Source organism: Dermacentor variabilis, chromosome 9 (genome assembly GCF_050947875.1).
Source record: "Dermacentor variabilis isolate Ectoservices chromosome 9, ASM5094787v1, whole genome shotgun sequence".
In the NCBI taxonomy this organism is placed as follows: Eukaryota; Metazoa; Arthropoda; class Arachnida; order Ixodida; family Ixodidae; genus Dermacentor; species Dermacentor variabilis.
Genome location: NC_134576.1, coordinates 57562306 through 57576774, shown reverse-complemented (window position 1 = coordinate 57576774; position 14469 = coordinate 57562306). Strand labels below are relative to the sequence as shown.

General features: G+C 45.2%; 1 protein-coding gene across 1 annotated transcript in view; it reads right to left on the bottom strand.

Moving 5' to 3' along the window:
- Positions 1-14469, bottom strand: part of LOC142558364 (uncharacterized) — a 169812-nt gene that overhangs the window by 31840 nt on the left and 123503 nt on the right. The window contains exons 11-12 of the mRNA XM_075670508.1: positions 7045-7214; positions 59-184 (exon numbers count right to left, since the gene is read on the bottom strand). Of these exons, the coding sequence (XP_075526623.1) occupies positions 7125-7214 (90 nt within the window). The 3' untranslated portion in view covers positions 59-184; positions 7045-7124. The remainder of the gene's footprint in view (positions 1-58; positions 185-7044; positions 7215-14469) is intronic.

Sequence of the window (14469 nt, the reverse complement as noted above, 5' to 3'; positions counted from 1 at the left end):
TACGGATAGAAAACACCGAGGAAACTTCACAAAAAGAAGTTGAAGTCCTGCTACTCACCGTGCCTGCCGAGGAGTATGTCTCCGGAAATTGAGTCTCCACGTGTGCCGTTCTCGTAAATACGCCGTGCCGATAGTGGGCCCACTCGTGTATACGAAAGTGTAGGCTGAAGAAAAAAATGAAGTCCTGCAATAACCGCACGCAATAAAGTACACTTTTATTTCATGCTCTCCGATGCATGTTTCAAAATAGCAATGCGTACACCTAAATTGCACCGCCAGAAAGAAAAATTGAAACCTCTTTGACAACACTTGTCTAACTGAAATAAAAATATTTAGGGCTACAGGCAAAGAAAGAATAACAGGGAACGAATAAGAAGGCACGTGGATACTACGAGAGATCAATGCGCTATACCATCCCTTAAAATTTCGCTGTTAGCCGTACACGTGGCAGCCAATATTCTTGCGTGCTATTAATAGCCTCAGCGTTTATTTGACAACAAAATTAGCTCTTTTTTTACTTTATTAGGCTCACTTTTGGTTGCTCTTAACGAGTCGTCTCATTGACATCACACCGCAACTTCCCCTGTGGTCAATCCATCAAGGTGACTTATACGAACCTTCACTACACCGCGGGAAGGAATTCGTGCAATACCTGTGCGATGAACCTACTTGTGCCTTGACAAAGGCAAGTACACTAGCCGAAACGTTGGCTCCTGGTTTCACCTTGATCTAGTTTTGTTCATCGTCTTGAATTTCCATCCCCCGCATTCCAAGTGTTTTTCATAGATGTGCAAAGCCAGCCGCACAGAGCGTCACTTGAACGGTGGTAGATGACACTCGCATAGTTGACGTCGAAGTTCACCGATCAGGGAGACATGGGGGACTGCGACGCTAACAGTGCGTATCCTGCTTGCTGCCTGTTGTTGACGTGGCGCTATGACCACCAGTAGCACGCACTCAAACGCAAACGCACGTATGGTCAGTCCGGCAGATGTCCCTCCAGCAGCTAGGGGAGCGATCGGTGGCCTCCAAAACACAAGACGCCAAAACACTATTTCAGTAAAATTTCCTCAAGACTTAAGTACCGAGGATTACGCAGTCCAATTGGGCATTCTTCCTTTCATTTTGCATGCCTTTCATTTTGCATGCCTTTCATTTTCGACAGATTCATGTGGAAGATTGAGCAGCCCTTGCCTGCACAACGATAATGTCTTGTAAGCTTCGTATGCACTGTACAGTTAGGTCCCCTCAATGAAGGTCCCTTTCAATATGCAGATGCAACCGGACTAGCCCATGCGAAACAGTATTATTGTTGTGTGAACTATGTGGTCTATTCAAAACGCCCCGATTGCGATGGCTCCTATTGGTAAATATTAAAATTCCAAATTTAGCTATTTTCTCTAACATATATTCCCAATCTCTAAGGCATGCGTGTGTATCAAGAACGATATCCTCGGGAGTATAACAGGCCCTTGCCCGCCGTTTATCATCGACCACTTAGTTTCGTAGGTTGCCATACGCTTTTGCAAATATGTGCCTTAACAGTCCGGAACCTTCGACACAATTAAGAACAACATTGTCCTAAATATTATGTTTCCCTACGAGGTCGTGCTGAGCGCTTTTGAACTACTCAGAGAAGGCAACATCGAAAAAGCAGGCTAGCTACCTAATCTAAAGCGCATCATTTTATCTTCAACGTCCTTAACAGTACTCACGCGGACTTGGCTTATAGGGAAGTCCATGGCGTAACAGGTCGGGCATTGGGCTGAGGTTTTGAGGTAAACCTGTCCGAAGCGGACCATGGAATCACCTTCTGTCTTGTCGGACGATCGCTATGTGCCACAGTTGAATGCCACAGTTGAATGCCACAGTTAAGACGCCTACTTGCGCCACAGCGCATGTGCGGCTCCTCAACGAATCTGCAGCAGCGCTATAGTAGCGGAGGATCACGATGTCCGCCAAGCAACGAGCACAACAGACAAGTCGCGAACTACGGAGAGAACTCTGCATGGTACCGAGCCCAAACGGCAGCCTAGCGCCCGGCTGGCCAGCCGCCTCTCTTAATCAGCCCCGCTCACAATGAACTCACACTGGCCCCGGCATCAATCGGCCGCCTGCAAACATCTTTCGCGCCAACTTAGGCCACTGCCGTATGCGTATGCACCGCTGCATATACTAGGCGCCGCTGCTGCAGGGGAGAAAAAAAGTGCTTAAAATGAATTTTTCCTGTGCTGTAATAAATGATACCGGCGTGCTACACATTCAGACAGGATGCCTTCACAGACAACAATCGTGCAACATAATCGCGTCCCGTGAGGACTTCGCAGCGATGCTACTGGACGCGGCGCTTCCGAAAGGTGCGAGGGAGAGGATGTTGGAGGCAGGTACGCTTCACACGTGACAAATATCTGTGGCGACAATACGGTGTGTCGCTATGTTGATTGAATACTAGTGGCGTCAGCGTCGACATTCCTTGTGAGATGGGTTATCCCAGAACTTTTTTCGTTGTTTTCACCTTTTAACAGCAACGAACAGCTTGCGTTCCAGCGGTTTCTTTGTTTTTCCGCCGGTACGGAATTGCGGTTTAGGACATACTCGCTTTGAAGAGGAATGCAGTCTGCCTTTTCCCCGCAGCCTCTTGATGTCACCGAGTAGCGTTGATCGTCTCCCCAAAGTGAGAAATTCCAGATTGGCACTTCGCTTTTCCTTTCTCTTAGGCCACAATTTCGGAAATTCAACGAAGAAGTTCTTGAAGTAAACTCAGCCGCGCGCAGCTGTGTGTAAGAACCGGTATTGCGACCCAAGGTATGTTCAAAGGTATCATGTTCCTGCATGTTCAAAGGTATCACTTAGTCCTCGTAGGCTCTAGGAGATAGCGGCAATGTTCGACAGCCAGTATAAGTGCACGCACTGCCATATTTTCTTGAAGGGAAGAAAAAATTGGTTTGATAACACGCTTATTTGCAATTCCTTGGCAAGGGAATGTTTTCTAAATTGAACCCGCGTGGTATACACTCAAGACTGGATACTTTCACAGGGATTCGTACAACGTCATCGCGTCACGTGAGGACTTCGCGGCGCCGCGACTGGACGCGGCGCTTCCAGAAGGCGCGAGGGAGAGTACGTTGGAGGCAGACACGCCTCACACGTGACGAATATCGGTGGCCACAATACGGTGAGTCGCTGTGTTGATTCAATACTAGTCGCGTCATCGTTGACATTCACTGTGAGATTGGCTATGCCTGAACATTTTATTTTTGTTTTAATTTTTAACAGTAACAAAAACTTGCGTTGCAGCACTTTCTTTTTTTTTCTGTGGCCAGGGGATTCCGGTTAAGTATATGTCCTGGTTGAAGAGGAATATAGTCTGCCTTTTACGCGCAGTCTCTCGATGTCACCGCGTACCGTTGACCGTCTTCACAAAACGAGGAATTCCCGATTTCGCACTTCGCTTTTCGGGAAACACGTAAGCAGGATGCGTGGATCTGTTATCGATCTGATGCATGGATCTTTCTTTTAGGCCAGGATTTCGCAAATTCAAAGATGAATTCTTTCGAAGTAAACTCAGCAGCTAGCAGCTGTGTAAAAGAACCGGTATTCTGATCGAAGCATGACCTGCATGTTCAAAGGTGTCACTTAGGCCTCGTAGGTTTTGAGAGATAGCGTCTGTGTTCCACCGCAAGTATAAGTGTATGCGCCGCCACATTTTCCCGAAGAGCAGAAAAAAATGTTCGATAACATTTGCGATTGCCTGGTAAGCGAACGTTTTCTTGATTTTCACGCGAACATCTTTTCATATTAGAAGCAACCGCTACATTAACAACGTAAGAGTAAAATAGAATTGCATCATAATATAAGGTTAGCCATGCAATTGGAGCGCAACGTCTATCCAGATGTCTCGCAATTAGCAAACGTCACATAAAGCAAATGTTTCGCTGAAGTTGGGCGATCATTTGAACGGGAAAAAGATTAATAATAAACACCCTTACTTCCTCTACATTAACCATCCTTACATTAACACATTAACCATGTGTTACAATGCTCGTAATCACAGATTGGAGTTCCAGAAGCATTTCTATTTATTACCAGAAAGGTAGGGAGGTGAACCAGAGGTTTCAATTGCTCTGACCTGCTAGTTAATGTTGGAAAATAAGAATGGCGAGGAAAATAAATAAGGAATGGTGATGGTGTTTATTATTATTATTATTATTATTATTATTATTATTATTATTATTATTATTATTATTAATATTATTATTATTATTATTATTATTATTATTATTATTATTATTATTATTATTATTATTATTATTATAGAACAAGCAGGTGCGCACAAACAAGTCCATCAAGTTATTCTCTCTAGTCACGTGCGCATTCCAGTGGCACAATAAGCAGCTCGACCTCACGCCTTATCCACACTGTTGTTGCCATTGGTGTCGATGTCGACGTCACCATGCCTCTGCCTGGTGTGCGCTAGGTGAAGTGCTGGCTACAACGTGACAAGGCCGAGTGCATCCCAGCAAATTGTGTGCGCTACGAGCGTGTGGCGCACGTCGCCCACACCATCTTCGATATTTCATTTCAGTCCAGTCCAGCTGAATTGTCGTCGACTGGAATAGATGCTACTGAGTGATCCTTGAATGAGCAAAGCTGGGCCAGAGACATCCCGCGTGGCAGCATTTGTGTCGTGAAGCCAAAATTTACCACTGGCAGGCAGACGCAATTCGCCGTAATAGATAAAAACTGTAAAAGGTATTGTGACCCCGTGTAAGTAAGACGTCTGGCATAGGAGCCGCAATGTAGTGACCCTCGGGCACTGGTGGGGATGACACTAAGTCAACGTAAGTCAGTGCCCAAGGGGGCAAGCGAACGAAGTCGAAGGAATTGAGGCGACTGGGGTGTGGTTCAGCGTGATCCAGAACAGGCAGGTCAAGGCGGAGAGTACTGGCGGAACAATCGATGAGAGCAGAATGTGCGGAGAGGAAGTCTAAGCCGAGGATGATGTCGTGGTGACAGCGGGCGATGACTGTGAATAGCACGATAGTGGAGCGATCGGTGAAGGAGACAGATGGCACATATACCAACTACGGGGGCTGTTTAGCCATCGGCGACACGGACACCAGGCGTCGTGGCGGGTGTGATTATATTCTTCAGGCGGTTACCCGGTTCAGGCGGTTCAGGCATTACCGACAAATGCGCCCCCAGTTTCTATAAGAGATACAGAAACACCGTTGACTTGCACGTCAAGAAATTTCAAATGAGCGGGCAGCGTCAGTAGAGGATTTGGCTGCGTAGGGAGCAATGCAGCGTCATCTCAAGGCGCTGCATCATCTCGTTTTTCCCGCAGGGAGCGGCGCCCGAAGGGAGTCGGCGAAAAGGAGCGACGGGGCTGGAGAGAGCGAGACTATCGTCGTTGGAGCGAAGGTGAACAAAAAATAGGGGCGGTTCGGCGCAGAAGAGTCAGTGGTGACATTATCGGAGCGTGCCGCATAGGGACGAGAAGGGCCACCCGGGAGGCGAGAGTAGGCAGTATAAGTAGACCGGGTCGGGGAACTCTAGAGACTGCAACAGTGCCGAGAAATGTGCCCGATTCGATGGCTGTGAAAACAAACGGGCTTGTCATCAGCAGTGCGCCATTCAGATGGGTTGCGGGAACGTGGTGGGTAAGAAGATGCGGGACGGGGCGGAATCGAAGAAGCTGGGTGGGTATCAGGGCGATGGGCTGAGTAGATGGTGTGAATGCCCATGTTTGCGAACTCCTGGCGGACAACTGCCTGGATAAGGGAAACCGTAACTGCAGGTGCGTTGGAGGAGCTGGAGTCGAAGGCAGCCGAATAGGCGGCCGCGATCTCATGCCGGACGATCCTGGTAACATCGCCATTGTTGGGACGAGGAGCGTCGGCACAGGAAAATGTCGCTGGGGTGTTGGGCAGAGGGGTAAACTGCTGGTCGATACGTCGGCTTTTAGCGAGTTCCAGGCGGCGGCACTCCTTTATCACTGCATCCACCGTCTTCACGTTGTTGAAAACGAGTAAGTTGAAGCCGTCATCGGCAATGCCTTTGAGGATGTGCGAAACCTTGTCGGACTCAGTCATATGCGCGTCAACTTTTGCGGCACAGAGCCAAGACGTGCTGAATGTACGTGATGTATGGCTCTGATGACGTCTCCACACGGCTGGATATTGCTTTCTGCGCGACGAGCTGGTGACCGTATTGGTTGCCGAACAAGTCTCGGAGCTATTGCTTAAGTGAATCCCAACTGCTGAGCTCATCTTCGTGCGTCCCAAAGCAAACTAGAGAGGTGTGCCACCGAGGTAAAAGACTGCGTTGGCGAGCATGATAGTAGGTTCCCACTGGTTATTCCGGCTGATGTGTTCGTACAGGCTGATCCAGTCTTCGACATCTTCCCGATCTTTGCCTGAGAATACGCCAGGGTCACGGGGAGTGGGTGAGTGATGTAGGTCGTCGAAGATGCAGGAGGTGTCGGAGGCGGCTGAGTCGAGTTTTCATCGCTGGCACCCATGAAAGAAGGCTCGGCGTACCGTCCACTGCGCACCTCCGGCACGAGGTACGGGAACGCCCACCTCCACCAGATATGTTACGTAGGACGAAGCAGGCGAAAAGCTATATACAAGTATATTTACCACGGAATACGCCGCACATGGCCAAGAGGCAACAACCCGCGCTAGCCTCCAAACGTCCTCGTCGTCTTCTGACTGCTCGCTTTTTCATTGCAAATATTGTTCAATAGCAATATTATCTATGAATGTTTGAAGTATCATAAGTGGCATATTGAGCAAAATTCTTTCCACGAAACGTCGTCGCGTATTGTTTGAAGCATTAACTTCATTCATCTAACCTTCAGGGAGGTCTCTCTTCGTCGGCTTGCATTCATGAGGACACCTCGCGTTCCGGGAACAGAGTGATGGCAGGATAGTAACACGATTATTATGAACTTAGCCCACTCCTACATGCAAAAATATCAAGAATACATGCTTTCCATTCGCTTATTGTATCAAATTTAAAGAAAGATTGAATATTCACCCATGCCTCCAGATTCCGCATACTGTCTTCGTTGGATACCATCCGGGTGTATCGATACCATGATATTGGTGTAGCTACCGTCATTTTCGTCCGTAGTTCCAGAGCCAACGCTCACCAAGCAGAATAACCACAGTGTAAGAGCGAGTGACGCTCTCAGCAAGGCCATGCGACTGTGAAATGGAAGGAATCAGACAGAACGCATCAGCATAATGACTCAACATGCACACACGAAGTGGGTTAGAACGTGTCGTAAGGGGGCCACTTGCGAAATTCCTAGTGATTTCTAGCGTCAGTACCAGTACCTAGCCACGTGGTCAGAAGACAAATATTCCGCGCTGTATGCGCTCTAACAGCCAAAGAAACTAGTGCGCTTTTAATGTCGTTGAGCGCGTTGGCATGGTGCAGTTACTTGGCTTGTGCGGTTGCTGAATAAGGAATACTGTAGCCCCGTTCCGTTTTTTACAAACTGCATTGACAACGTACTCTTGGTTGGGGTGCTCATTCAGCAAAAAACCATTTACAAGGCTCCTTAAGTTGGCAATCCTCAAACTTTATGAACCAAAAACTATTCTCCAGAGATATTTTCTCTCTATTTTTGTTTCCCCAACCTCCCCATTACCTCAGAGGCAAACGCGACAACGCACGCTTAATTCATGTATTTTCCTATTAAACTTTAACATGTTCATGACCCGAAGCCCACCGCCACATGTACACTTGTTTTGCTTCTCTGCAACGTGGAAAACACGTGTTGTAACTCCTTGATGGGACTAGCCTGTTGCATAGGCAGAGAAATAGACCTTTTACAAGGTTCGTGGACTCTCCAATCTCACATCCTCCAAGTTTTTCCTTTCTTTTCAGAAAGTCCGTGCAAGAGAGCCCGGTTAAACGTACCTCCTACAGGTATGCTTAACATTTTATTTCCTGGGAAGACAACGATGATTTATGTTTAAAAGAAGCGCCGATTATGTCCTGTCCTTTTTTTTTTTTGAAGTCATGCCAATTATCAAGCTGTACCGGATTCAGACTTATCATATAAGGGGAGGGCCTTGTGTATCGACGGTACTTATTCTTGAGAGGAAGATCATAACTCTAAATTGCACAGGTAGAAACAGAAAAATAGCAACCGCCATTTAAGTGGAGAACAGTGACGGCAAGGCCTCGGAAAGCTTTTAGGAAAACACATCGTAATATTTTTTCAATAGAGCGAGACGAAGACGAAAAGCGTTGGTATGCACGCCGAAAGCGGGTGTGCGGTTTGAAAACGTACGTCCCATCTCTTCGGGACTCAGACTTTTGTCAACTCTGTCAACGAGTTATTTCTATGGAGGTAAGTTAGATTAATAGGCACAGAACTGATAAGCAGCAAAAGCAGAACTTTTCGTAATTGAGTTGAGCGCCAGCGTCCAGTGGAGCACCACGTCAAATACGATATCCGCCGAAATGACCGCCCTCAGTGACGCTCTGGAAGAGAAGGCATCAGCCTCTCAAGGCCTAAGCCCCTATCACCCTCCCGGCCTTCATTCTCGCTATATTTGACTTTATAGCCGTACCACAGAGACGCAGGTGGTGCCAATGGACAAAAAGCAAGCTCATGAGTAATTGAAGAAGAGTAATACAAACTACTTAGGGTAACACCCAGTCATGCCAAAATAAAAAGAACATCTCCAAGCTAGCCTACCTTGTTCAAAAACGCACCGCAAGTTGCAGACTTGAGGAGCGCTGAAAAACGACAAGCGAGAAGTACAACAGTGATGTATCCTTTCTTGCCCTACCGTTACAGGAGGCCGGAGAAACCATTATCGTCAGAAACAGGCGCATGGTAACGAGGAGAATGATGATTATTTGCTTAATATGGCACATACCCAATAAAGAATGGCATGTACCCAAAATGCGCCTGAAACATCCCTATCATGATGATGATGGTGGGGATGATGATAATGAACATCTGTCATAGTGTATTTCGTCGTCTAAAGCCCGTATAAGGATGACCGAGAGGCAAAGAAATGGGATGGAAAAGGCACAGAGGTTAACTTGAACAGATACCGGTTTCCTACCCTGAGCTGGGGGAAGGACACCAGTAGCGAAAAAGTCAATGAAGTTTTTGTTTCCTCTGCACTACAGTGGCACTAATAATACGTCGTCTTCATTGCCCGTTCAGTAATAATCATTTTTGCGATTGATTCGTTTTTCCTTCCTACTTTAGAGTAACAGGAAATCACAGAATGACGTCTCTAGTTACGCCACAGCTATTGCAAAAAAATCCAGCAGTATTCATTCTATACTCCTGCGCTTCTGTTCATATTAGCTGGTATCAGGAAAGTGAACTCACGGGCCTCCTGACGCGGCTAGTGCATGCGATTATTGAGTTTGTTTGCTGTTTTTTTTTCGAATGTAAATCTGTTCGGAGTACTCCCACGACACGAGCGTATGGTCGGCGCGGCGTCCATAGCCGCCGCTGCTTCTTGAGACGCGGTAATAAACGCAGATGCAGATCGAGATCCTTTTTCGACGAAGCATAGAAAACGATGCATGTCCTACGCATACGTTTCACACAGAATGCTGATGTGGATGAGGATGGAATATTCGAATATTGCAACATAGTTGAAGGAAACCGCGCCAAAAAATTATGCATCATGGTTGAGCTTGATGTCTGTATTTGTTGTCTCAACCAAGGTTGATTAGTTGGGCTCAGTTGTAATGGATTTTACCCTCTACAAGGAGTTGGCCATGAATCGGAAAGTATTAGCGTAAAAAGAACTAAGTGACACCGAATTGGGTTAATAAACAGAACCCGATAAAAATAATACACAAATCAATGAGTACTCATACTATTGAAACTCGGTTGACTGAAATCTGGAAATATGTATTTTACTGAAGTGTTAGAGAAGAGTTACCAATAGTATCGATGGTCAATAATAACCAGAAAAAAATCTATAATTCGTATGGCATCTTCTTGTTTCCCTTATCAAATTAGGCATGGCATTTCATACGTTCGTTTTGCATTTAATTGATGGCAACGCTTCGAAGCAGACTATCACGCAGAGCGTGAGGCCCAGCCTAAGTTTTCCAAGGCAACCTTTATTATTCCTAATTTGTAATAATGACTTGCCCACTCACGTCTCCTCGAAAATGTGTCTATTTGCGGATGACTGAATCTTGTACCGTAAAATACCTAATTCCTTACATATTCTAGCAATTCAGTAACATAAATGAGCATTCAATAACATAAATGAGTGGTGTACGTGGCGCATGTAATTTAAGGTTCAAAAGTATAAGACTATGATTAATTTCTTGTACTAACGTTATCTGCCCTACCTATACGCAAAATAACATCCCACTGGAATGTGTAACGTCATACCGATAATTGGGGGTTCACATTGCCAGCCGTCTATCCTGGAAAACTCATTGTTCACATAATCTCAAAGGCCACTTGTACACTAGGACATCTTCGTCGGAAATTTTCACTAGCACCATCATCGCTAAAACTCTTATTGTACAGAACTGACACTCCGCAGCTTGAGTATGCATCATCAGTATAGGACCCTGGTCATGACACCCTCATACAGCCTCTAGAGGCAATACAGAATCGCTCAGCCTGTTTCATTCTCACCAACTACCAAAGAACTGCGAGTGTCACTAACATGACTCTCTCCTATACCTCCCGCTGTTATCAACCCGCAGAAAACTGTCTCGCCTATGTATTTTCCATAAAAGCATAACTGACACAAAAAACTTGAAAACCACACTCCAAAGTTTCGTGTTATAATGAATGTTGCGATTTGCTTGTTCTGCATAATAACTGCTCTTGTGCCATAATTTTAGGTTATGGCTTGTATTTTTATATGGCATGCTTTCGTGTGTGTTTTTTTATTTATTCTATGAGGTAACTATCTAACACTTCCCGGACAATTAGTTTTTATTATTTTTTTTTGTTGCCTCCCTTCCTTATTTTGCTTGTTATTACTGACTTCCACGTATTTAGCTTTGTCGCTTTGTTCGAAAGGTTTTGCGTCTTTGTAATTGTAATATTTTTCTATAATCAAGTACTGTATGATTTGTCTCTGTATTTACCTTGCCCTTCCCCTCTGCAATGTACAACCGTACCTTGAAGGTATATAAATAAATAAATAAATAAATAAATAAATAAATAAATAAATAAATAAATAAATAAATAAATAAATAAATAAATAAATAAATAAATAAAGGGCTATGTTTCAGCTGATAATAGTCGAAACCTTTCGGCGACTGCATCAATCAGATCTTAGAAGCCACCTTCCTCCGGAAAATTGACCAATCCCTATGAAGGGTATGATCAACACATCCAGAACACAAGACCAATTCTGTGCTCCCTTGGTCAATAGCTGTATTTCGACTACTAAAATTGAAAACCTTGCTGCAACTGCACGAACCACGCCTTAGAAGACACCAGACAGTATGTAATATCCCATTTCATTTTTAATGTTCATTGGCGCCTTTTCATACGCCACAGGTGGTTTTTGCGCAGGCACTACTCGAGCCCTTGAATGTTAAACAATATAGAATAAATGCAGCAAAATCTACTGCCGTCTTCCTAGAAACCATTTTTGATAACATCGACCAAATATTGCAAACTTTTTATCTCCACAAATTCTCAAAGACTTGCTGAATTCTCACTTCTGTTACATGTAGACCAACGCCATAACTACAGATTCCTCAGAGAGCAACGAAAAAGACGGGGTAGGAATTTTGGCTCATTCGCTAGAATGGTCCTATTTGATTAGACAGCCTGAGTTTATTCCTATGTGCACAGCAGAACTCTTAGCTGTAGTTTTGGCAGTGCGCAAATTGAACACATTCCATTCATCAGTAGCTATTATCACCGAAACACACTTTCTAAGTTCATTGCTTACAACGTGTTGTGATTCAAATATTTTGCAAGCATCACACCTCTTGTCTCGAGGTCAGCTGCATTCGCTTTAGTTATTTGGTGCCAAGGAACAAAGGTTTGCCTTTCAATAAGTCTACAGACTCATTAGTCAAGGCTTCCCTTGCTGGCCTTCTCGTATCTGCCTTACTCCCATCCGCCTAGATCTCTGCTGCTAGGTTTATGAAATAAATAAATATGAATGAGCTATATAAATGTAGTGTGGCATCGCATTCGGGCTACCACCACCTCATATTCCCTAGGAGCCCTAAATTCCGCCCAAAAAGCAAATTAGAGATTGTGTTACCAAGGCTACGCTGCCGCACCACGACACTGAATTTCTGTGAACACAGGGTTGGTTTGGCGGCAGCCCCTTTGTTTATACAGTACGGGTAACCAGAATCAATTGATCACTCAAGATAAGACCCATGCGGCTGCACGGGTTCTATCTTGAAAGCGATCTGAGGCGGGAACGTAATGCGTCGCGCGCTGCGTTTTCACCGTTCAGTTATCGTTGAAGCGAGAAGTAGCAGGAAGGTCAATTCGCTCGCTGCTCCTGCCGTGCTTCCTCAATTCTAGCGTTTTGACAGCGAGATTCTGCGGTAATCGTGTGAGATGCGTCCGTGTTTCCTTGTGCACGCGTGACCCCATGTATGTTAATTTAGTTAGTGAGGCAATGTTTACAAGTTGATAGGGCCGATACAGTTACTATCGTTACTTTGTAAAGCAGACTTCTAATTTGCTATTGCATTTCGGTGTTTCGCCTTTTGGAAAGAACTGCAATTTTATTTTGGTAAGGCGGTTTTATTAGCAGGATTCTCACAGGTTTCGCGTGTCTAGAACCTGGCTATCTGGCTCGCACTCCTAGAAAAAAAAAAGATGGTCCTTTCACTCCTCCAGATTATTGTATCGAGTCGCAAGAGGTGTCAAAGTGTAGGTCTCAACAAGACAACATGCCAGAATTAGCGGTACAGTAAGTAAAAATAACGCTAATGCAGCGAAAGAAACTAATCACATTGGATAAAACCCGTGCGCAGGGTACACAACTATAGATGTTGGCCTGGTGACGTAAAGCCGCCGTACAACGCCCTGAGTGATGGAGCTAGATAGCTTGGAATAAGCAGGGCTCGAGCGAGGCAATGTTGTCTGAAAGGAAGTGTCGGTAGCTCCCCGAAGAAGCAAGAATTTAGACTAATGTAAGTAAAATTGACGCTGCGAGAGTAATTGCCGCCAATACAGTAGAAAATTATTCGCAAAGCACGCATTTGGAAAATGGTCGTAGTTTTCTAGGATTAAAGAGGGCTCGCGCAAGGCAATGGAGCCCGGAAGCAGCTTCAGTCGTGTCCAAGAGATGAGCGAATTAGTGCCACAGTCAGTAAAATTACTGTTACGGCTGTAAGTAGCTCCTATCGACGAACATCAACCACATTGTACCATAGACCGCACCATCTCAGATTTTTATCCCCTGTAATCTTGGTCAAGCAAAGAGAAGACTCAGCTATGTATCGGAGAAAACGAGGTTAACATATGCAAAAGAAGACCGACGTAATTGCGCGTTAAATTCGTTACTAATAAGATATGAAATGAGTGAGTAATGAACACGAAAGCGAGAAGGAAAGATACAGAATACAGGGATGTAACCAACATTTACCCAACGAATCATGAGAATCCCCATTCTTGCCCCGTGTTCGTCGACCTTATCTTGTTTAGCTTCTACATTCAGTTGGCACTATCTTTTCTTCCTCTTTTTGCTGCCCGACGCTCTCCCAATCGTGGTATACGCCGTTCTACATTCAACAATTTTCCGAAGTCAGCAAGTTGCCCTGCCGCCTAAAAGGTGATAGGGCGGTGACGAAGGCGTTGGCCGTGCGATTTACGCCAGCGATATGCTTCCCTCGCGGCGGTTCATGACAGCGATGAGAAGGCGCAGCGCCAGCGCAAACGGCTAAATGTTAGGCTCATTTGTACGCGGATTGTTTGGGAGGCCTCATATCACGGCGCACAAGCGGGCCTGTCACATGACATTTGGTTTTGTATTTCGTGGGCCTCTGCAGAACTCAAAAAAACACTGATGCGTCCATAATTCCATCGAACGAGTCTAATAATAATAGGTCAGCCGTTGAAATAACTATGTATAATGATGATGATATTTTTATAAGCGGGCGTGTCCGCGTCAATAATTACTAAACATACCTGGCCTCTCCGCAGTAAATCTGGCCTCTCCGGCATTCTCCCCTTTAACTTTCGGCTCACACTCCATCTCTCCCAGTCCATGCTCATCTTTTCTTGGTATTTCTCTTGACTGTAGCTTAAAATATAAAGATCACATTTCTCACATCAAAAAGAAAATAGCATACGGTATTCGCGTTCTAATTAAAACTCGTCCCTTCTTCACACATAACACATTAATCTCGCTATACCACTCATTCATTCACTCTCATATTAACTACGGCATACTATGCTGGGGTAACACTTATAACACCCATTTGGCATCTCTCCAGGTAATCCAGAATCAATCCATA